The sequence below is a fragment of the Microcaecilia unicolor genome, chromosome 3 (assembly GCF_901765095.1).
Source record: "Microcaecilia unicolor chromosome 3, aMicUni1.1, whole genome shotgun sequence".
Classification (NCBI taxonomy): Eukaryota; Metazoa; Chordata; class Amphibia; order Gymnophiona; family Siphonopidae; genus Microcaecilia; species Microcaecilia unicolor.
Genome location: NC_044033.1, coordinates 6,239,152 through 6,263,430, shown reverse-complemented (window position 1 = coordinate 6,263,430; position 24,279 = coordinate 6,239,152). Strand labels below are relative to the sequence as shown.

General features: G+C 41.6%; 1 protein-coding gene across 2 annotated transcripts in view; it reads right to left on the bottom strand.

The window, feature by feature from the left end:
- The window catches only part of COQ8A (coenzyme Q8A), a 224,570-nt gene that overhangs the window by 10,474 nt on the left and 189,817 nt on the right, over positions 1–24,279 (bottom strand). For both annotated transcript variants that reach the window (XM_030195735.1, XM_030195736.1), the window contains exons 10-12: positions 22,462–22,555; positions 19,472–19,613; positions 3,163–3,270 (exon numbers count right to left, since the gene is read on the bottom strand). In XM_030195735.1, the coding sequence (XP_030051595.1) occupies positions 3,163–3,270; positions 19,472–19,613; positions 22,462–22,555 (344 nt within the window). The remainder of the gene's footprint in view (positions 1–3,162; positions 3,271–19,471; positions 19,614–22,461; positions 22,556–24,279) is intronic.

Below are 24,279 nucleotides of genomic sequence, written 5' to 3'. Positions count from 1 at the left end.
TAAGGGTCTCAACCTCAGGGGTGGGGAATCTTTGGCTTATATGAGGGCTTGGGAGAAAGATCTAGGGGGGCAACTGTCAGCTGTTGAGTAGCAGGCATATCTGGCAGCAGAATAACTCCCTGGCTATAGCCACCCTTATTGTGGAAAATGGTTACAAAGACCTGTTGAGATAGTACTACACTCCCGTTCTCTTGGCTAAGTTGAAGAGGGGAAGAGATAAGCAGTGTTGGAGGGGGTGGGGGAGGAGCAGGTTTTGCATATGTGGTGGGAGTATAATAGGATTCAGGAATTTTGGGTTTATATCTTTTCTATGCTTTCTCAAATTCTGGGGTGATAGGTTTTGGCTTCTTGGAAGACTGCACTTCTTCATCAACAGGATTCTGCCCTGGATGAGTGAGGCTGTTTTGTGCCACTTGACATTCACTGCTTCAAGATTGATATTAATGTCGACTTGGAAGCAGCCTGTCACAGCGGCCTGGTAATGGGTTATGGAGAAGTTGGACACTTGGTTATAATATGTACAGGATGACAGCGATTAAATATAATGTTGGGTAATTTTGACAGAAAATGGAGGAAATTTAAGCGCTGGAGACAATTCTGCACATGACTGAGGGATCCTTATCTGTTCTTCTGAATGGGGGTTTTCTCCTACTGGGGTGGGTGAGGGGGGTTGTGGTGTGCATTGTATGGGGTTGTTTTGGCAGCAGGACAGGGTAGGTGCATTGAAGAAAACATGCATGCCTGTCCATTAACTCATGTAAAATGAGTTTATCTTGTTGGACAGACTGGATGGACCGTACAGGCCTTTCTTTACCTGCCGTCATTTACTATGTTACTATGTTATTTGTTGTTGGCTGTTCACTTTGCTATGTTTGTGCTTCTTCTTAAAGTTTGTGAGTTAAAAAAAATTCTGCTCTCTTAATTTTCCTGTGATAATGACTTTTCCAAATTATACAATTGAGAAAATACTTGAAGAACATCCTTGGTATTCCCAATGTGGAGGAGCTAGGACTCTCTAAAGGTTATTATAAGTTGCAATTCTATAATCTAGGCACACGTAAATGAATGTCAAAGTGCTATTCTCTAATGACACATCTGAATTACATAGTGTTTATTTGCAGGAGGACATACACATGGGTGGAGCATAGGAGGGGCTCCCAGTTACATGTGCCCCTGTCACATTCGGGTGCCTGTACTTACGCCAGGTCTATGGCTAGTGTTACAGAATAGGAGAGGCGTCCAATTTCTAACATTACTATCTCAGGAACAGAGGAAAGAGTTGGATCAGCTTGCCTCTCCTAATAGTCTTGACTTTACTGGGGGTTTTTTTTGTTTGTTTTTGAGACATCTCAAGATGAGGCAACCATGAGGGCCACTCTTTTTTGTTCAAATTTTATAAATTGCTTATTTCAAGATCTTACTTTAAGAAAAAAGATGTTATATTTTGTGGTCAGAAAATTCAAGTATTTCCTGATGTTGCATGGCACACATCAGCTTAGGAGATGGTCTTTTTTGCAGGTAAACTTGCGTGCGCTTGCCACCGGTGCTTCGTTATTTCTGTGTTTTCTGTCCAAGTGTCTGATAGGCTATCAATGGAATCAGTAAGTTTTCTTTGGATCTTTGCAGTTACAGAAATTCTTACAGAGAAAGATTTAGTTTCCAACTTCTCAGATTCTGGTATGTGGATGAGAGTAGGTTCTGCGACATGCTATGCCTGGTTGAGGACTGTTTCTTTTTTCTCCATTTTTATGATTCAGCTATCCCCAATTTATAAGGACTAGATTTTATTATTATTTTTTTTAATAAATAGAACTGAATTTTGTTTGTAGGTTTTTAAAATATTATTTTGAGTCGCAAATGTTTGAACAGGCATAAATGATCACGGCTTAATATAGAATCGTCAACTCAGGTTTATGCTATCAAACATAGAAATGCAAGTGACCGACTCACCTGCAAATGTGCAGTAGAGACTTCCCTCTCTGTCCCGCCCCCGCGTCAAAACGTGATGACGGAACAAAGAGGGAAACTGCGCTGAGGGAACCTCCAAGGTCGCTACCGCTCCCCCCCCCCCCCCCCCCCCAAGGTTGCCGCTGGGCCCTCTCTTCTCCATTGAACTTACAGCGCCGAAACCAAAGCAGGCAGATCAGCTCCCATCAGGCGGGACACAGGCAGGGAAGGAAGGCCGATGGGAGCTGATCTGCCTGCTGCAGTTTCGGCGCTGTAAGTTCAATGGAGAAGACAGGGCCCAGCCCGGGTGGGGGGGGGGGGGGGGGGGGGGGGCGGCAGTGACCCCGGGGGGGGGGTAGCGGTAGCGGCGACCTTGGGGGGGGAGGGCAGGAGAAATGCTAGACATGGGAGGTCTCAGAAGGAGGGGGGCCTTTGAGCTGGGAGGGATGGACGGAGGGGAGCCTTGGAGCTGGCTGGGAAGAGGGTGGGCCTTGGAGCTGGGAGGGGAGGGAGCTTTGGAGCTCGAAGGGAAGCAGGGAGGATGCTGGATATGGGAGGTCAGAAGGAGGGGGGAGTTGGAGCTGGGAGAGATGGACAGAGGGGGGCCTTGGAGCTGGCTGGGAGGAAGGGACGGAGGGGGGCCCTTGGAACTGGGAGGGAGGGGCGGAGGGAGGCCTTGGATCTGGGAGGAGGGGGGCCTTGGAACTGGGAGGGAGGGACAGAGGGCCTTGGAGCTGGCAGGGAAGGAAGGAATGCGGGGGGCCTTGCAGCTGGGAGAGGAGGGGGAGGGGGGAGGGAATGGGGCCTTGGAGCTGGGAGGGAGGGAGAGAGTTACACATCAAAATAAAACATACCAATAACTCGCCAGTTTTAACGGGCTTAACAGCTAGTTATTCTATAATAAAGATGTGGTTATAGAATATCCGCTCCTTGGGCTGCATTGGGACACCTGAAACCAGGCACCCTTAGTGGCCATATTCTAGATACATATCTAAGAGGAGTCACAATCCATGAACCCTAATCAAGAGCAGTTGATGACTGGGCTAGATGGAAGAGAAGGAAAGAGTTACTAAAGTACATAATTGTGAATAAAGGCTTATAGAATCGCAGCTCAATAAAAGCCAGTTTGGATTGAGCTGGAAGTCCAAGAGAGCAAAAGAAAGTTAGTAGGCCAAAAATCAATAAATAAAACACAACCCTGATAAATGATTTTACCTTGTGCAGTTCTGGATCATAGAAGAAATTGGACCAGTTGGGATCTGTCTGCATGAAACGGAACTCAAACAGCTCCCGCAGGCACAGGAAAAGAATATTATAGCAGATCTGCATAGAGTGATAGAGGAACATTTACACATGAGGCTTCTCAAGAGAACGCATTCGGTTATTGCAGTGATTTTTTTATTATTATTATATTTTTTTTATTATTACATAAAGAATGCATTTCAACAAAAGCTGTAGCTCTATTTCTCCATCACCAGAAAAACAAAGAAAGAAAAGCAAAATGCACAAAAATACACAAGGAGCTTTGAGAGAACATTGGAGCATTTTTGCAAAACAAGTAGTAGTGTCCGCTCAGTTTAGAACCAGTACCTGAATAGCACCTACTCAATCCCCTCCCCCCGTCTACCAGAAAGATTCCCCCCACCCCACTCCTGGACCCATTTGTTGGCATCAGCCCCCCTCCTGGGCCTACCATGCCACTGGTGGCTAGTGGGGGCCAGAGTGATCCCCACGCGCTCCTGCACATGCCATCTCCTGCATCAAAATGGCTTTCAGGACCTCCAGCAGCAGTCAGGCATTTTGAGATTGGACCCAGCATGGAAACAAGTGGGGATTGCTCCTTTCCCCACTAGCCACCAACAAAACAGTAAGTTCAGGAAGGGGGCTCTTTCGGATCGGGGGGGGGGGGGGGGGGGGGCTGTGCAGCACACTTTTGGTTTCACCAAAAATGCATATATATTTTCGGCCAAACAGAAACAAAGCTAAACATTAATTTCAGGCAAGTTTCGGCACCAAACCCGAAACCGAAATCTGATCAGTTTCTAGTGTCAAATGAGTTCATGGAAGGGAAAGCCATGAAATAATTGCATCAGAAATTCCTATACTAACAGAACCAATTACACATCCGGGAAATTAGGTGCAATTAAATTGAAAATTATGCAAAAGCAATTACTGTAATTTTCATACAATATATTAAATAGAACAGTATATCAAAGATTCTTAGAAGCTTGTATAGGCATTTTAATATCATTCCGAATACTTTAGGGAGCAAACATCTCAAGCCACTACACTCTGTTCACCACTCACCTCTGCACAACAATAAAAATACACACGCATATACACACTAGCATCTGACTGGCATCAAGAACCTGCACCCAAAATCGTGATTCGATATAATTATTATTACATTTCTACCCCGCGCTTTCCCACATAATGCAGGCTCAATGCGGCTTACATAGTAATTTGAAATACAAAGTTAATAGAACTTTAATAAAACAGTAGTAAAACAATGTAAAGTTGGGCTTAGTAGTGTATGATAAGTTGAGCTAGATAATATATGACAATCTAGTGCTGCAGTGAAAGGTTTTGAACAATTGAATTTTAAGTAGCATGAAATAAAGGTTTTTAGACCTTGATGGCTGTTTTTTTTCCTCCCCTCTCCCTGACATCGGGCTGCTGCTTGAAGTCTGGGTGGCCATTTTGTATACATGGTGGTATTGCGGAGAGTAGCAGTAATGAGAAGGAGTGGGCTTCCTTCCTGTCCCAAAGAAGCCAACCAGCCATGCCCAACTGGTGAGGAGGACTGTAAAACAGAGGAGCTTTTTTAAGGAGGGAGGGGAGCTCTGTAAAAAAAAAAAAAAGGGGGGGGGGGTATCCTGAGGCCACCCAGCCAGCTAGCCAAGCCCATCCGATGAGTGGAGTGGGGTTGGGGTGAGGTTGGGGGGGGGGGCTGTAAAAAAGGAGAGGCCCAGGGCCTGTAAAAAATGATGGATGACGTATTGGGGGGGGATGTTAAAAAAAAAGGTGGATGGCGTGTGGGTGCAGGGATGTTACTTATTCTATAATTCATGAGGGGCTACCTCTGCTCATGTGTGGAAAAGGCCGGGTATTCTCTTAGCATCAAGTGTCTGTGTAGGACTGATCTGTACTAATTCAGGACTCCTTTTACAAAGCAGTGGTACTGATTCCCGTGCAGCAAATGTGATGAAGCCCATTCAATTCTTATGGGCTTCACTGCAAATTTTGTAAAAGAGCCCTCAGCCTGTTTTGTTTTCTAATAGGTGTATTAATGTTCTTCTGCTCACTGCAATGTTCAGGGTGTTTTTTTTTATCTAGGAAGGACCTTGTGTGCATGCATTGAGAGAGCCACATAGTACAGGAAGAAGGACCGCACTGGCTCTTTACGCGCAGACTGCATGCAGGTCAACTCTAGGCCCTGGGGAAGGTTCCCTTAAGATGATCCCCATATACATCATGATGCAATTCCTCCGACTAGGTTTGTGCTAATAGGTCATAATTTATCTCAAAAAGTTAGTATTTGTGATGGTAAGAAAATTGCACTTTTAGCTGAGTCTAAACAGAGTACAGAAGGCAAAGTTTCCTGAATCTTAGGATTTCAAATGCATAGGATCCAGTGAATTTACATAATGGTTTAACTGAAGGTATGAATAAACATCAGAGGGACACAAATGAAATTCATCACACAAAGCATCTGTCTCATCCAGCACTTTATAAAGATAGGGTATGCCCCTTTCTGCCCACACTTTCAGTGCCCAAGAGTTGGTACCTGGTGTAAAATCCTTATTACCTTGCAAAGGTACTGGGACCAGTGTTTAACATTCATCAGAGATTCAGAAGCAGTGAGAAAAGTGATCGAATTTGTAGATGAGACAATATTTAGAGACACTAGAAAGAGTGTGTAGTGAGGAAGTGGGGGATATTGCAAGACTGAGGAATTCAGTATCTAAATGGTGATTGAAATTTAAATGTGGGCTATTGCAAAGTGATGCACATAAGAATGATCCTGCTCCAGTTCTGGGCGTTAACCACCTAGTAAAGTTCTTTGTAGTCTTTCTGAATAGTATGATGAAATCCTCAGCCCGCTGTGCAGCAGTGGTTAAAAAAAGGGAAATAGAATATGAGAAATTATTGGGAAATAGAGAAAAAGGTTGGGAATATCCCATTTCAGAGTGCCCAACAAAAATACACAATAAAATAATGTTAAATAATAAAGAAAAAAGGTATTTAATGTTTTACTTACCTGGTGGCTTTGTTCACTCATCTCTGCTAATCCTAGTTTGAAGAGGGCCCTGAGTCCCTAACTCCCGATACCCAGCTAGTCTTAATCTGCCAATCCTTGGTCTCTGTCCAACTTTGTCCCCGCTCTTCTGCATCACAGTGTCCCTTGTATCTCCCTCCTGCCCAGTATCCATTGCCCTGCCTCTCCCCCATATCACCTTCTCCTCTTCCCCAGCATCTGCCTATCTACATTATACTTCCCTTTGCTGTAACCTCATTGAACTCAGCACTGTATGGACATGGGTTATTTTTCCTTTTAATGCTTTACTTTACACTTGTCCACATTGGTAGGACCCTGGTGAATTGCATGATTATGTGCCTGCAGAATTTTGCACATAATTGAGCATGCACAAAATCACACAATCCCTCGAAACATAGGCAGGACCCACGTCGGTAAATACATATGTAAGCATTTGGGTTGCCAAATTTCAGGGGAGACTTGGAAGGACAGAGACTTCTTTCCCAGTCATCCCTCCTATTGCAGTGAGCCATATTATGCAACTATAATAAAAAGACCAGTTTTACTGATCCTGTGTGGGACAATGTGTGCGAGAGGGAGGTTGTGAAAAAGGTAGATACTATATGTGGGTGGGTGGGGGGAGGGAGGGAAGGAAGGCTGTAAACAATTTGAATGCTAAGTGTGAGTGGGTGGAGAGCGAGGGAGGGCTGGGTGGCTGCTATGTGTGGGTGGAAGGAGGGCTGTAAGAAGGTGATGTTATGTTTAGGTTCAGGGAGGGGGGGGCTCAAAAATATGGATGTTATGGGTGCTGGGAAAAATACAGATGGTATCTGTTTACAGGGAAGGAGCTGTAACATTGGTTAAATTATGACAAATAAATTTGTAGAATTTGCAAATTGTGTGCAGAATCCTATATAATAATTTGCACCTCCTTCTAGATGCCTGGGTTCGTAACACACTTCCCATTGGTCCACCCTGGTGATGACGTCAGAGGGATGGACCAATGAGAAGTGAGAGGGAAGGGAAGCCAGCACCAGTCAGCCACAGAACGTTTGAGTTGAGTACACAATCGCCCTCCTCCCTCTGAGTTCCATGCCCCCTACCTCCCTCCCTCCCATCTGAGTTACAGGCCCACCTCCCCTTTGAGTTGCAGCCCCCCTCCCTCCGAGTTCCACAACCCCCCCCCCCGCTCCGAGATCCACGCCCCCGCGCTTCCCTCCCTCTCTCTGTCTCCCTTCCGACTGCAAGCTCGACCTGTCCTACGGCAGCCCCTCACCTTCCTGCGTGCCAGCTGTAATTTAAAAATTCTTACCTCGGGGTCTGGTGTCCGCAGTGAAGGCGAGCGGCGCTTCAGCCTGCCTTCCCATCTGTCTCAGCTCTGCCTCTGGTCCCACCCTTCCGGAAACAGGAAATGAGGGCAGGACTAGAGGCAGAGCTGAGACAGATGGGAAGGCAGGCTGAAGCGCCGCTTGCCTTCACCGTGGACGCCGGACCCCAAGGTAACAATTTTTAAATTACAGCCGGCACGCTGGAAGGCAAGGGGCTGCCGGAGGACAGATCATGCTTGCACTCGGAGGGGAGACAGAGAGAGGGAGGGAGGCGCGGGGGCGTGGAACTCGGAGGGGAGAGGTGTCCTGGAACTGGAAGGGGAGGGAGTCCTGGAACTCGAGGGAGAGGCGGGGGGGTCCTGGAACTCGAAGGGGAGGGGTGCCTGAAACTCGGAGGAGACAGAGGGAGGGAGGGATGAAGGGGGGCATGGAACTCGGAGGGGAGGGGGGCTGGAACTCAGAGGACAGAGAGGGAGGTAGGGAGGGGGGCATGGAACCTTGCTAGCGTCCGTTTCATTTCTCTACGAAACAGGCCTCTCTTACCAATTTTACATAATTTGCAAATTTTGTATGCAGAATTTTGAAATTTTTGGCGCAGAATTGTGGCAGGAGTAGAACACACACAACTTATTTGTATCGGGAAGCATACCTAATTTGGATTTCTACAGAAGTTTTATTCAGATGAAATTCTAATGGGCTTTAATACACATTCTGTAATCACATGAATAATGTCACCTCTGAGGCATAAAAACTTGTAATTGGAACATGGGAAAAGAAATAATTAGAGTATTAATTTCCATTCACTGGTGCGAGTAGCACCAAAAAGGAGACTGGGGAGCTTGGGCGAAGGTCACTCAAATTAATAGCAACGGCAGAGATGCACATCCTGTGGTTTTACATAAAATGCAGCTTTATGCTCTATTCAAGCTCTATCCTCGCGCCAACTTCTCTTTGCCACCAACCATTATGAAATTTCCAAAATACGTAACTCTTCAAACATAAAAACTATAATATATCACCACAATGAGGACAATCCTCAGTTATAACGCGACGCACTCACCGGAGCACTGCCATGATAGCAATAAGGGGCTAAATAGATCAGCCTCCACTGTTCAGGATTTTGAGCTTATAGTTGCTGCGACGTTAATGCGTCTAACCACATCCCAGCCATTATTAGCCAGGGTTGAGCACATGATCAGAGCTTTTAAAAGGTACTGTAAAAGCCTCTGTCATACAAAGCTCATACTCATCAATGACTCAGCACAGGAAGATTCAGCCAAGAACAGCTGAATGTTACAGAGAATTCATGGGCTGACTCTTGAGTAACTTGGTTTTGAGATTTATTTACAAAAAATACGATCTGTATTTTTTGTGACTTGCAGACAGACAGCTGCAAGCAGACACAAAACAAACTCCAAACCATAACACTACTTCTAGTGATGCAGAACTGGTGTAGTCCACCCAGACCTCACTCTTTCCAAAACAGCTCCTGGTTCTGTTGCTCTGTTTACTAAAGATAGATTTCTATGACCTTTGTGCTAATAATGAGTTCATATATAGAAACTATATCTATCCACTGACACCAACTGGAAATGTACTCTGTGCTCCAATTCATTCCTAAGTGAGCAATTATAGTTAAAATCTCTCACATACTTATACACAAATATACCAAGGTCATTTCAGAAGTCCCCCTCCACAGAGCTGAATAGGCTCTGTACAGAAGAGAACATGGTAAACATGGTAAACTGCTTCACTAAAAGAGAGAATTTCTAATAAACCCAGAGTAGATACCAATACTGGAAAGAACTTGTTACGCACAAAACACATGTATATATAACTGACAGGGCACAACAAAGCTCTGAAAAGGGGGGGGGGGGAAGTAAAAGTAAAAAAGGTATGTAATTTCACCAAGGATTATGTTGCTGGATTTTATTAATATGCAATGAAATCTTGCCTAGAAATATTGGTCCAGTAAAAATGGGATTTTTAATCTGCTCTTCCATAAAGTTCAAAGTGGGCAATAAAGATAAAAATAGAGTTCATAAGAAAATTACATGCAACAAAAATAGGTTAAACAAAATGTAAATTCTAAACCAATCACTGGCACCAAAGTATCAAACAGAAAGTAAAAATACATACAAAATATAAAACAACCACACTGTAAATACAAACACAATACTTTATCAGCTTTTTTTCCTTAATTTGATAAAATAGAAATTGCATTGCACAACAACATCCAGAGCCTCTTACAATCTTCTATCAGAGGACTTTGCATTCAACCAATCAACACTTCTACAGTCTGTACCCCAGAACTGGCAGAGAGAGAGAGAGAGAGAGAAAGAGATTAAGGTACTCATTTTTAAAGCACACAGACATACGTTACAGCATAATCTATGTAACTTTGAAAGTCTCTGTGCTTTGAAAATAAGTCTCTAAGTATACTAGTGTTTAATCATGAAGCAGTGGAGCCTGTGCAGAGTGACAGATTCAACTCTGGCCACCATGTTGGGCAGACTGGATGGACTGTGCAGGTCTTTATCTGCCAACAGTAGTAGTAGTGGTTAGTGTAGCGGACTTTGATCCTGGGGAAATGGGCTCGATTCTCACTGCAGCTCCTTGTGACTCTGGGAAAGTCACTTAACCCTCCATTGCCCCTGGTACAAAATAAGTACCTGAATATATGGAAACCGCTTTGAATGTAGTTACAAAGACATCAGAAAGGCGGTATATCAAGTCCCAGTTCCCTTTCCCTAGTTGAGATTCTACATGGAATGTTGCTACTATTAGACATTCTAGATGGAATGTTAATGTTGCTATTTCACTAGCAACATTCCATGTAGAAGCCTGCCCTTGCAGATCAGCAACGCGGCCACGCAGGCTTCCGTTTCTATGAGTCTGACGTCCTGCAGGCTTCTACATGGAATGTTGCTAGTGGAGGAGTAGCCTAGTGGTTAGTGCAGCGGACTTTGATCCTGGGGAGCTGAGTAGGATTCCCACTGCAGCTCCTTGTGACTCTGGGCAAGTCACTTAACCCTCCATTGCTCCTGGTCCAAAATAAGTACCTGAATATATGTAAACCACTTTGAATGTAGTTGCAAAAACCTCAGAAAGGCAGTATATCAAGTCCCATTTCCCTTTTCCCTTATGACATCACAATATCAGAAGTGAGCCAAGTATCGGGCAATCAAGCCATTGTGACATCAGTGATGAGGTTGGCTCTTATTGGTGGAATGAAGTGGAGGAGTAGCCTAGTAGTTAGTGCAGTGGACTTTGATTCTGGGGAACTGGGTTCGATTCTCACTGCAGCTCCTTGTGACTCTGGGCAAGTCACTTAAACCTCCATTGTCCCTGTTACAAAATAAGTACCTGAATATATGGAAACCGCTTTGAATGTAGTTGCAAAAACCTCAGAAAGACGGTATATCAAGTCCCATTTCCCTTTCCCTAATCTAATACCTAAAGGAAGTTCATTCTACATCTTAGCAGCTACAAAAGGAAGATTAAGCTCAAAAATAAGTTTATATTTAGCCCCTTTGATTGATGAAAAACAATTTAATTGGGTCTCTGAATATGGACGTCCTATTAGGAGATAGTAAAGATATCAAAGAAATCCTGTACTGCAAAGCTTGACTATATAAAATCTTAAATACCATGGTGCATACTTTAAAAATAACATGAGCATGCACTGGTAACCAATGTCCCTCAATCAAATTCTCTCTTTCAAATTTACTAGTAGAGTATATCAAACGCAGTACTACATTCTCTAATATCTGTAATTTTTTTCTTATACTCTTCAAGCATCCTGCATACAACAGATTACAATAGTCCAACTGACTATTAATGATTGCACTATTATCTTAAAACGGATCATGTTTCTCACATCCTAAGATGTCTCATACTCCAAAAGAGTACGAGACATCTTTTTTAAAATTTTAAACTAAAAACGTCATATGGGGCTCAAATGATAGCATAGCATCCAGCGTGACTCCTAAAATTTGCATAGATGCTGCTAATGGAAAACTTGACTCCTTTCATTATTAAATCCTGACTTACCGGTAGCTGGTTCGTTGGATGAGCTATAAAGAACTTAGTTTTACCTAGGTTGAATTTCAACTGGTGCAAGTTTCCATAGCTATCATACTTTCTTCCACTTGTAAAAATAATTCTTTCATAGTGTTTTGAACAGGGATAACCTGAGTTATATGCATACATAAAGTTCTGCACTCCCAAATTATTGCTCGAACTAGAAAGAAATACATTAAATAATATTGGTGATAAGGGAGAACTCTGCATACTGGTTTCTGTGACTCTGAGAAAACTCCCTTCATCTTCCCTTTATATGATCTGGAAACTTAAAAATAAAAAAAACCCTAAACCAGTCTCTTCTGAGCGATTAAGTAAAATCTCCTGATTCACTAAATCAAAAACTGATGCTAAACTGAACTAAAACTACCTGTATTCCTCTTGCCAATCAAAGCTTAATTTGTGAAATTAAGGTTCCCAGCATCGTTTCTATACTAAAATTTGTTCTAAAACCAGACTGTGATCCATGGAAAATATTATGAGAATCTAGGTAATCTGAAAGTTGTTTTGATACTATTCCCTCCATCAATTTTACTAAAAATGCAATTGACGCTACTGGTCTGTAATTTGAGACCAGTCAATGTTTTTCTGACACATTCTTCGGAATTGGCATTAAGAATTATAGATCCTAGATAATGAGGCAAAATCCCTTCCAAAAATCCTAAATTCAACCAATTTCTCATCATCCAATAAAATGTAATGAAGATGTTTCTAACAAATATGTTGGACAATTATCCAAAATACAATGAGAAGAGAAATATTTCTTGATAAAACCATGCAACTGCTCTATACCTACTTCAGAAAAATACTCCCATATTCTATCTGCTGGAGTTTCCATATTATTAGTACTACTCACACTTTTAGAATCATCCAAAGTCAATAATGGAACATTAAATCTGATTCTCTCAATTTTCTCTCTAAAGAAAATAGCCAAATCCTGAGCTAATGGTTGACAAATATCTGCTTGTAACAAGTCAGTAACTGTAGTTAAAGAGTGATCAATTCTATAAAGAACTTTTGAATCAACACTACTTGTTCCTACTAATTTGCAATATATCCTTTTTTGTAGCTCATAATAATTTTTATACTTATTAATTTCAGCTCTCCATTTTAACATTGTCTCCACCAAACTATATAAGTGTTGCCATACTGGGACAGACCAAAGGTCCATCAAGCCCAGCATCCTGTTTCCAACAGTGGCCAATCAAGGTAACAAATACCTGGCAAGATCCCAAAAAAGTACAATACATTTTATGCTGCTCATCCTAGAAATAAGCAGTGGATTTCCCCTAAGCCATTTTAATAATGGTCGATGGACTTTTCCCTTAGAAAGCCGTCCAAACCTTTTTTAAACCTCGCTAAGCTAACCTCCTTTAGCACATTCTCTGGCAATGAATTCCAGAGTTTAATTACACGTTGAGTGAAGAAATATTTTCTCAGATTCGTTTTAAATTTACTATTTTGTAGCTTCATTGAATGCCCCCTAGTCCTATTATTTTTGGAAAGAGTAAACAGACGCTTCACATCTACATTTTCCACTCCACTCATTATTTTATAGACCTCTATCATATCTCCCCTCAGCCATCTTTTCTTCAAGCTAAAGAGCCCTAGCTGCTTTAGTCTTCCCTCATAGGGAAGTCGTCCCATCCCCTTTATCATTTTTGTCGCCCTTCTCTGCACCTTTTCAAATTCCACTATATCCTTTTTGAGATGTGGTGACCAGAATTGAACGCAATATTCAAGGTGCAGTCGCACCATGGAGCGATACAAAAGCATCATAACATCCTCATTTTTGTTTTCCATTCCCTTCCTAATAATACCTATCATCCTATTTGCTTTCATAGCCACGGCAGCAAAATCATTCTAACTTTCTACATTGTTTCTTCATAACCAATAATGATTCATTATACCAAGGAGAAACGTTCTTACAGGAACAATATCATCTAGAATACACTTATTGCTTTTATCCCACATACTCCACTGTTTAAATGCTTATTCTCTACAGGGAAACAGAGAGACAATCCTAGAAAGGGGGAAGACAATGGACAGAATGCTGTAAAGGGGGGGGGGGAGATGGGAACATGGGGTTAATGCTAGACAAGGGAGGAGATGGGGGGGGGGCAGATGCTGGAAAAGGGGGGAGATGAGGAGACTGGGAGGGCAGATGTTGAGTTCTAGAGTAGGATAAGGACAGAGACACAGAAAGTAGATGATTGAGAGGACAAATTAGAGTGCAGACAGAAGGATGGTGCATGTGGAGAGAGAAGCAATGCCAGACAAACAGGAGACCCGGCAAAGATAGAAGAAACAGAGAAAAAGGGAACAAAGGAAATGGAATAACAAACTGTTCAAACAAAAAAAAGTATTTTATTTTGAATTCATACTACTTGAAATATGGCCGGTTTTGGAACTGCATCTCTCTGATATCTTGTAATTCAGTTTGTATTTCTCTTGTTTGCTCTACATGCAGAGACTGATTTGAGCTTCCAATTCAGGTTTTTTTGCCTTCATAGCTCTACTATTGATGTGTGGTCCCTTGTTTCATATTTATTGAGGGTCTGTCTGTAATTTCTGCTTGTGAACAAGGTGCAGTATTCTGCTAGCATGCAGTTTCTGTGTAGAGATTTGTAGCAGTCCAGATACTTAAACCCCCTCCCCCCAAAAAACGTTTCTGGAGTACTGTGTCAGTGATGTCACCCACATGTATACAGTCCTGTTTGTCCTTGGAGAAAACACTTTCTACAATATACTTTCAATTTCTAGGTCATTAGTTTCATAGACTGGCCTCTTGTTCTAGCATTTGAAAGGTTAAACAACTGTTTCCTATTTAACTGTTCCACCCAACTCCATTTTATAAACTTATGTAATTTCTCCAAACTGCTCTAACCTGTTTAACCTTCTTCATAAGAGAGGTGTTCTATCTTCTTTGTTATTTTTGGCTGCCCTTCTCTATGAACCTTTCCTAACCGCATTATATCTTTTTTGAGATGAAGCAATCAGGAATGAACACAATATTTAAGGCACAGTCATGCCTCAGAACATAAGAATAGCCATACTGGGTCAGACCAATGGTCCATTTAGCCCAGTATCCTGTTTCCAACAGTGGCCAATCCAGGTCACAAGTACCTGGCAGAAACCCAAATAGTAGCAGCATTCCATGCTACCAATCCCAGGGCAAGCAGTTCCTTCCCCATGTCTGTCTCAATAGCAGACTATGGACTTTTCCTCCAACAACTTTTCCAAACCTTTTTTTAAACCCAGTTATGCTAACTGCTGTTACTACACCCTCCGGCAACGAGTTCCAGAACTTAACTATTAGTAAGTGAAAAAATATTTCTTCTTATTTGTTTTGAAAATATTTCCATGTGACTTCATTGAGTGTCCCCTAGTCTTTTTACTTTTTGAAAGCGTAAAAAAATCAATAGACCTGAATAGCATCTCCCCTCAGCCGTCTCTTTTCCAAGCTGAAGAGCCCTAACCTCTTTAGCTCATATGAGAGATGATCTATCCCCATTAGCATTTTGGTTGCTCTTCTTTGAGCCTTTTCTAATTCCAATATATCTTTTTTGAGCTACGGAAAGCACAATTGAATGAAATACTCAAGATGCTGTCGCACCATGGAGCAATACAGAGGCATTATAGTACTCTCGGTCTTATTTACCGTCCTTTTCCTAATAATTCCTACCATCCTATTTGGAGACCACCACCACACCCTGTGCAGAAGATTTTAGCATATTGTCTACAACTACACCTAGATCTTTTTCTTGGGTGCTAACCCCCAAGGTGGACCCTAGCATCAAGTAACTATGATTTGGATTGTTCTTTCCAGAGGCATATTCTCCGCTCGTTCTTTTGATGTGCTCTTTACCAGCCAATCGTGTAGGTAGGGATAGAGAATGACACAAGGACAAAGTTTGTCTCCGTCCCCACCCCGTTCCCCAAGGGTTGTCTCCACTCCCACCCCATCCCCCACAGGTTCTGTCTCCGTCCCAGTCCTGTTCCTGTGGGCCCTGTCTCCGTCCCCACAGGTTGTGTCCCCGTCCCATCCCCGTGGGCTTTGTCCTCACTTGCAGAAGCCTCAAACACTTATTATTTTATACTTAAATCTTTTTATTAAAGTATAAAAAGTAACAATATGCTATGCAACTGCTGTTTATAAACCATAAAAAGAAAACAATAAGAACAACGAGCAACTGTAATAACCCCCTCTCTCCACCACCACCCTCTACCCTTCCAACCCCAACAATAGCTGACTTCTACTACCCCAAGGAATCTTAATCTACCCTGTTAAAATGTTCAGGGGGTACAAAATACAACCCGTTCTGTATGTCCTAGCAGGGGAGAAATATGCCTTATGAAGCACTGTTATGATTTTCTAATCTGTGGCTAAATAAGAAAGTCATCAACAATCTCAGGTTTCAGTCTAGCTCTCTTGTCTTCCACAGTCCTTCCTGCAATAGAAGATGTCTTCTTAGAAGATGTGCTCGTAGCAGGAATGTACAGGATACCATCATCTCACATGCAAATTTTGCTAGTTGTAGCCAGCATGTTTGCTTGTTTTTCCAAAAAATCAAAATATTGTCATCTGCATCACTCAAACATAAACAGTCCAGTTCATTAACAGGCTTCAAAGTAGAAAGTGACACAGAGACAAAGTTTGTCCCCGTCCCCACGGGTTCTGTCCCCATGGTTATTGTGAGTCCCCGTGTCACTCTCTACGTAGGGAGAAACATGTACTCCCAGTATGTGTAGCGATGCAACTACTCTGAGACATGTTGTGAATATTCTAGTTGACATAAGGCCAAAAAGTAGGATGCAATACCAGTGGTGGTGTTTTCCTTCTCAAATCTTGGATACTTTCTGTGACTGATGTTATCTGACTGTAGGTATAGGTATCCTTTAAGTCCAGAGAGCATAGCCAATCATTTTCTTAAATCACAGGGATCAAGGTGCCCAGAGAAACCTTCCTGAACTTCTGCTTTTACAGATATTTGTTCAGGACCCTTAGGTTGAGGATGAACGAAATCCTCCTGGTTTTTTTTGGAACCAAAATACTTGGAATACAATTCCTTCCCTTTTTCTTTTGGTGGTATGGGTTCGACTGCATTGGCCTCTGAAATGCTTCTAGCACAGAGAATAGTGAAGTTTCTGAAACTGAATGGCTTGCAGGACCCAAGGCAGAATAGTTTCACTAGGTCTTGTCAGACAAATCTGATGAATTTCTTTGACTGGGTAACCAGAGAGTTGGGAGAGCACTAGATATGGTGTACTTACATTTTAGCAAAATATCTGACATAGTTCCACAAAGATAACTTTAAATAAACTGAGTGCCTTGGTATGGGCCCTAAAGTGACTGAATTGGTTAAGAACTGGCTGAGTGGAAGGAGGCAGAGGGTAAATGGAGCTCACTCTGAGGAAAGGGATGTTACCAGTGATGCGCCGCAAGGTTTTATTCTTGTGCCAGTTCTTTTTAACATTTTTGTAAATGATATTGCCACAGAGTTGTCTGGTAAGGTTTGCCTCTTTGTGGATCTTATCAAAATCTGCAATAAGGTAGACATCCCTGATGCTGCGGATAACATGAGGAGGGATCTAGCGAAGCTTGAAGAACAGTCCAGAATTTTGCAGCTAAGATTTAATGCTAAAAAATGCAAGGTCATGATTTGGGCTGCAAAAACCTCAGGGAGAGGTAGCGTTTAAGGGGTGAAGTACTTTTGTGCACAAAAGTGGGGCAGGACTTGGGGGTGATCGTATTATTATTATTTGTTACATTTGTATCCCACATTTTCCCACCTTTTGAAGGCTCAATGTGGTTTACATATAACCGTTAACGCTGTTAGCCGATTATGGTTTGAACAAATACATAGTATGAATGAATACAAAGTGATATTGTGGTATAATGAGGTATATGTGTAGTAGGAAACAGTTGGGGGGAACTTAGAAAGGGGGAAGAAGAGTCAGGTAATGTCCGTTGCAGTCTTTGGTTATGTTGTGTCACAGGTGACCAGGTATTTTTATGTTGGATCGGTGGGGTATGCTCTTCTGAACAGGTCTGTCTTTAGTGCTTTCCGAAAATTTAGGTGGTCGAGCGTAGTTTTTACTGCTTTTGGCAATGCGTTCCATAGTTGTGCGCTTAGGTAGGAAAAGCTGGTTGCATAGGTGGATTTGTATTTGAGTCCTTTGCTGCTTGGGTAGTGGAGGTTTAGATATGATCGTGCAGATTTTGTGGCGTTTCTGGTTGACAGGTCAATGAGGTCTGTCATGTATCCCGGTGCCTCGCCATAAATAATTTTGTGAACAGTCGTGCAGATTTTGAAAGTGATGCGTTCTTTGATTGGTAGCCAGTGCAATTTTTCTCTGAGTGGTTTGGCGCTGTCAATGAGCTTAAGGTTGCCAAAAAGTGGAAAAGGAGATGGTGAAAGTACTACTACTAATCATTTTTATAGCATTACTAGACATATGCAGCACTGAAAGCTAGAAGGATGCTTGGGTGCAAAAGGAGAGGAATGACCAACAGGAAAAAGGAGGTGATAATGCCTCTATATAAGTCTCTGGTGAGACCTCTTTTAGAGTACTGTGTACAATTCTAGAGACCACATCTTCAGAAAGATATAAACAGGATGGAGTTGATCTAGAGAGCAGCTACTAAAATGGTCTGTGGTCTTCATCATAAAGTGTATGAAGGCAGACTTAAAGATCTCAATATGTATGCTCTGGAAGAAAGGCGGGAGAGGGGAGATACGACAGAGACGTTTAAATACCTCTGTGGCATAAATGCCCAAGAGCAAGTCTCTTTCAATTGAAAGGAAACTCTGGAATGAGGGGGCATAGGATGAAGGTGAAATGGGTCAGTCTTGGGAGTAACCTGAGGAAATACTTTTTCACAGAAAGGGTGGTGAATTCATGGAAAAGCCTCCCAGTGAAGGTGGTGGAGAAGAAGACTATCTGAATTCAAGCAAGCTTGGGACAAGTACATAGGATCTCTACTGGAGAGGAAGTAATAGTAGATGGTATGGATAGTTAGACTGGTTGGGACTTATGGTTTTTATCTGCCTTCATTTTTCTTTGTTTCTATGTTTACTCACTGGAAAGCTTCGAGAAAAAGAACGCTGAGGAGCATCTCTGTGCCGGGCTCCGTTGATGACATCACCTATATGTGAGATTATCATGTCCTGCTTGTCCTTGGAGAACTATGTTTCTATGTCCCAGAGTAATCATGTGCCTTTCTAGACTTTAAAAAGCTCGCATCCCTATTGTCCATGTATCTAGTTGACCGCTCAGTTAATTAACAGTTTTGTCCTTGCTATTTTTTTTTTACTGTTTTTTTGTTTTCCCCTATTTTCTAGTCCTGCCCCCCCCCCCCCCCCCCCCCCTTGAGTTTGGGGCTGAATGTAAATATGGAAGAATGTAATTTCTTTAGTTTTTCATTTCCCTTATTTTGAAAAACTGTTCCATTTATATTATTTCTTCATGATTTGTATTTCCTGTACAAGTAGTTTTTACTTATTTTGTTTTATAATGATAAACAGAAAGTATAAACGTATATACATTTTAGACCCTGTCATGTGGAAGGGATGACAATCTTTGTTGACAGTCCTAGGATTGACAAAAATATAAATAACCCTGATAGTTTATTTTTATTTGTTACATTTGTATCCCACATTTTCCCACCTATTTGCAGGCTCAATGTGGCTTACATAGTACCAGAGAGGCGTTCGCAGACTCCGGTGTGAACAAATACATAGTGATGTTGTGGTAAGATAAAATTCATGTGGAACAGTCACATTAGAGAATCGTAAAGCAGAAGAGTTCTTAATCATTTCCCCTTCCATTCCCTTTGGTCCAAATGAAATACCTCATTTCGAATTTCCTGGCTCAGCCCTTCGGCTTGGTCCAGTGGGAAGCCAGACACAAGCTCTGTAGTCAAGACATGTTCACTGCAGAGCTCATCTACTACAGCAGGCACATAAAAGAAAGGATGGTCCTTCATCAGCTCCCTGTAAGAAAGCAAAGTGCAGTCTATCAAAGTTATAATATGTATCTTCAAAACCCAGGCATTTCCAGTACGAAAGTTGCCCTTATTACACACACACAAAGGGCTTGTACATGCAGTGTATAGAATATGCACTGTTGGTAACCAGTTTGGTCTGTGATCTTCGCGACAAATTTCTCTTTGGCTATCTTGATCCTTAAGACACATTTTCTGAAAATACTGACTATTCAGCTCTCTCTCTTGTCCCTAACCTAGTTATTTTTACATTTTGCATCACAAGTTTTCCAGCTGAGGCATGAAGAGTGCCCATCAGCATCACCCTTACATAGCATTCACCACCCCATACAGCAGGCAAACATCGGCTCTCTGACAAGTCTACGACCAATAAACCAGGCCTGAGCCCTGAGCTGTTATGTTCTCCAAAGCAGCACTTTAATAAGTTCAGTCTCTGGTCTCTTAACTCTATTTTTATTTTTTACAATGAAGATTAAAGTAAAATATTTTAGGAGAGCAGTGAGGTGGAAGTGTTCAGAGCTACACTTTCTCCTCAGTAAGTTTAACTATACCAATATGAGTTGATATGTTCAAGATACAGCTGTACAGGTACACGCACAGTTGTTCTCACTGTACACCGCCTTGAGTGAATTCCTTCAAAAAGGTGGCAAATAAATCCTAATAAATAAATAAATTGAAGAGTAATCAGCTTCAGCCCTCAAAGGCCATAGGGTAATTAATCAACACACACTCAATAACCTGGCTCTTGGATCACAGGCATGCAAATACAGCCAATTAACATTCATTGAGGATATCTAGAATGTGGCCACAGAAGACCGTGTTATGGATATTGAGGGCTCTCTGCAATAACCTGCAGCACTCCCCAAACACTGAAGCCCACAGATGGAGAATTTGTTACCGGAATGATTAAAAATAGATCTTTTAAAGCATTTTAAAAACACAGTGCCCTACAGACAGGACAAAACGCCTGGGTAGATTAGTAAGGAATTCCGAGTATACTGATGAGCAGAGACAGGTTTTAATTCAGTAAACCTAAACACAGGAAGGTTTACTTTGGTGGGGTGGGGCAATCAGTGGCAAGGACATCCTTCACTTGGCTCTATGCTCAAATGGGCCCAGAGCCTGCTGCTGGGTCTGCATGTGTGCATTGGGAAAGAGAAAATCTCACAATATAAACTCTAGAGATTAAGGCATCACATCCAAATTAACACAGAAATTTTAATCTAAACTCCAAAGCCATGCAACAGGGACAGAATTTGTCACATTTTCCTGTCACGAGGGATTAGCTATAAGAGTGCTTTCCAAAAATGAGATACAAGACAGTGCCCTGCCAAGGTTTCTTGCTTAGTTTTCAAATCTTCAGTCTTTTTCTATGAATTACTTCATCACTCTTTCTCTCAACTATAAAACTGAAGAACAATAATATTTTCTTCTTTTTTCTCCAATTTGTTGTTTGGTTTCTAAAAGAAATTATGAAAGATCTTACTCATCAGGCTGCTTAACATTGGAAATCTCTCCCAATTGATTTTAGGCATGAAATTCTTATGCTATTTTTCTAAGCAAATTTAAGACTGCTTTATTTGATAAATACTTACTTGTTAATCTAGGTTAAAGATTGTAATTATTTTATTTTTGCTTTGTAGTTATGTTTATTATATTGTATTTTCTGGTCTTATCATAAACCTGCTTTGGACCCTTTGTGGGAATTTAGTGCTCTAAAAATCACAGATTAGATTATTAGTAGCTTTTCACCTGGAATGCCCTTCCATCTGAGATTAGATCTCACACTGACTATATGACATTCCAAAGAAAGTTTTTCCAAGAAATATTTCTCTGCTCAAGTTAAATCTTATTTGACACTCAAACTTATATTCTGCAAATTACCAATTGTATTTGTATGGCACAAGCAGACCCTGCCACCTTCTCCAACTTTTGCAACATTTACACATTATGTTCTGTATATTCACAAGCGAGCCTTCTCCAGAGTAGCCCCAACCCTCTAGAATGCACTGCCTGAAAAACTCCGCTTAACACAAGACTATCTCTACTTCAGGAAGCAGGTGAAAGCTTAGCTCTTCAACCAGGCCTTTAATGGAAGAAGTAACTAACTTGTTAGTCTCGCTCATAGACACAAGGAGTGACACGGGCTGCACATACTGCAGAAGGACATGTTTATCCACTCCTTCCCTAGCTAAGATAATATTTAACCATCTCTCTGACCTCATGTGCACCTTTGTTTACATTAGTCACCCACATGTATACAGTCCTGTTTGTCCTCTGAGAAAACACTTTCTACAATTTTCTTTCAATTTCGTACTCTCTTACCTATGTATATGTTCCATCTTTGCTTATCCCTTTACTGTCAATCAAAATGTTCTATTACGTATTGTGTTGACATTGTATGTAGTATACTATGACATACTTTGTATTGTTATTTGAATATTTGTATTGCTGTAATTGCCTATTGCTCATGTGTTTGATTTATTTTTACTGTACACCACCTTGAGTGAATTCCTACAAAAAGGCGGTAAACAAATGCTAATAAATATGTGATCTACACTTGGAAAATGATTGTACATGACCCAGTGTTTATACTCAAGTCTTGCTTGACTTGAACAGATTAAACCCCTAACCACTGGCATAGACCTGAAAAGATTCAAAACATTATGTAAGGGTTTAATTAGGGTTGCTGACCCTGGCAATATCCTTTTTGTTCGTTATCACCACAGTAAGGGCCTTTCTATATGATGTAACTAAGCTTGGGTTAGTTGCTGCTCTTGTCTAGTTTCACACTACCATCTCAATGCATGCAACAAGGGAAAGGACTGTACACTCACCTGAACTTCTTAGCACAGGCAGCTTCCCTCTTGTAATCGCACTCCAGGGCCAGCTCTCTGCTCAACACCTCAATTAAGTGTTCAGGGAAAAGTCCTGGAAACAGAAATGCAGAAGGAGTTGTCCAGTTTTGCAAAACTAATGGTAAAGTAAGAACATAATGTATGCTCTCTGCACAGCCAAGTACAGCCCTCAGCTCATCTAGCATATATGGTACCTTCCACCCCACCACTACCTTACAGACAGCACCAGCCATGCTCACCTTTCCTGTTTTCATGTAAGTAACATCAGGCCAGCCTTCCCCCAACACACACAGAACTAGAATACCCCATACAGAGGTGGGAGCAACTATGCCTCACATAATAAGGGTAGTTTTATAAGTGACTTGAGAAAGTGAAACAAGGGATAATTCTGTAAATGGGTGCCTGGCAGGAGCATTTACTTTCCTTTATAGAACATATAGAGCTGGCATGAACATGTGTGCTTAAGTTCTGTTTATAGGCATCTAACTTTATAGTATTCTATAATTCATGTGCTATGTGCATGCCGACCTACAAAATACGTTATGTGTAAGATATGTGCATATTTACACAATAGCACTTACAATTTTGGCATATATGCGCTTAATGGGAAGTGAGTCAGCATGTGTTTAGTAAAGGGAAGTCTTGCCTTACCAATTTGTTTACACCTTTGAAAAAAATCTAACAAGCAACAGGTCAATATAGAGTAGTTGAATTTTCAGAAAGCATCAAGAAATGAAAATGTTATGAGAGAGAATATATTCCCCTATTGGAGACTGGTTGAAACACAGGAAACAAAGTAGGACTTGATGGTCCATTTTCCAATTATAATACAACACCTTTCCAACTTTACTCAGAATGTACTTTCCTACAAAGGCAAAGGCTTGAACAAATCCTCTTGTCTTCTTTAAATTCTTTGTAACACCAATTGTATGATGTAACCTGGTAGGTAGGCTCCATCTTGGCTCTCTGTGAACAGCTCCAATTCCCTCCCACTCTCTCTTTGGGAAAATTACCCACTTTTTACCAGACCCCCTCCAGCAATAACTTCAGCATCTAATACAACAATTCTTCAGTATTAAGGGTTATATTTGCCATCCCTCAGAGTACAATGAACAAGCAGAAGTTGCTCAGAATATCGATTTTTTCAACTAACTGGTTTACTTGAAAAATCAGTTTCTAACATAGGGCTGCTCCAGCTACTTTCGTTTAACAAAAAAAAAAAAAAACGCATCAGTTGGGGGCAGAGCTTGCATCACGTGGAAGATAGCAGCATAGGACAGGGAGTGCCAGGAAGATAAAATTTCTAGATGTAATAAACGACTGCTTCTTGGAGTAACTGGTCCAGGAACCGACAAGAGGGAGAGTCATTTTGGATCTGGTCCTTGAGGGCGTGCAGGGCATAGTGCGAGAGGTGGCGGTGTTGGGCCCCCTGAGAAACAGTGATCATAACATGATCAAGTTTGAGCTACAATCTGGGATGAACCCGCAGAGGAAATCTACTTTAGCTGCATTTAATATTTGAAAGGACGACTACAATAAAATGAGAAAAATGGATAAAAAGAAACTAAAAGGATCAGCTGCAAAGGTTAGTTCCCTAAATCAGGCATGGAAGTTATTCTAAAATACCATCTTGGAAGGCCAGAACAGATGCATTCCATGTATTTGCAAATGTAGAAAGAAGAGAAAATGTCAGCCAGCATGGCTAAAAGATGAAGTAAAAGAGGCCAGTACAGCCAAAAGATTGTTCTTCAAAGAATGGAAAAAGGACCCAAATTAAGAAAATAAGAAGCAACATAA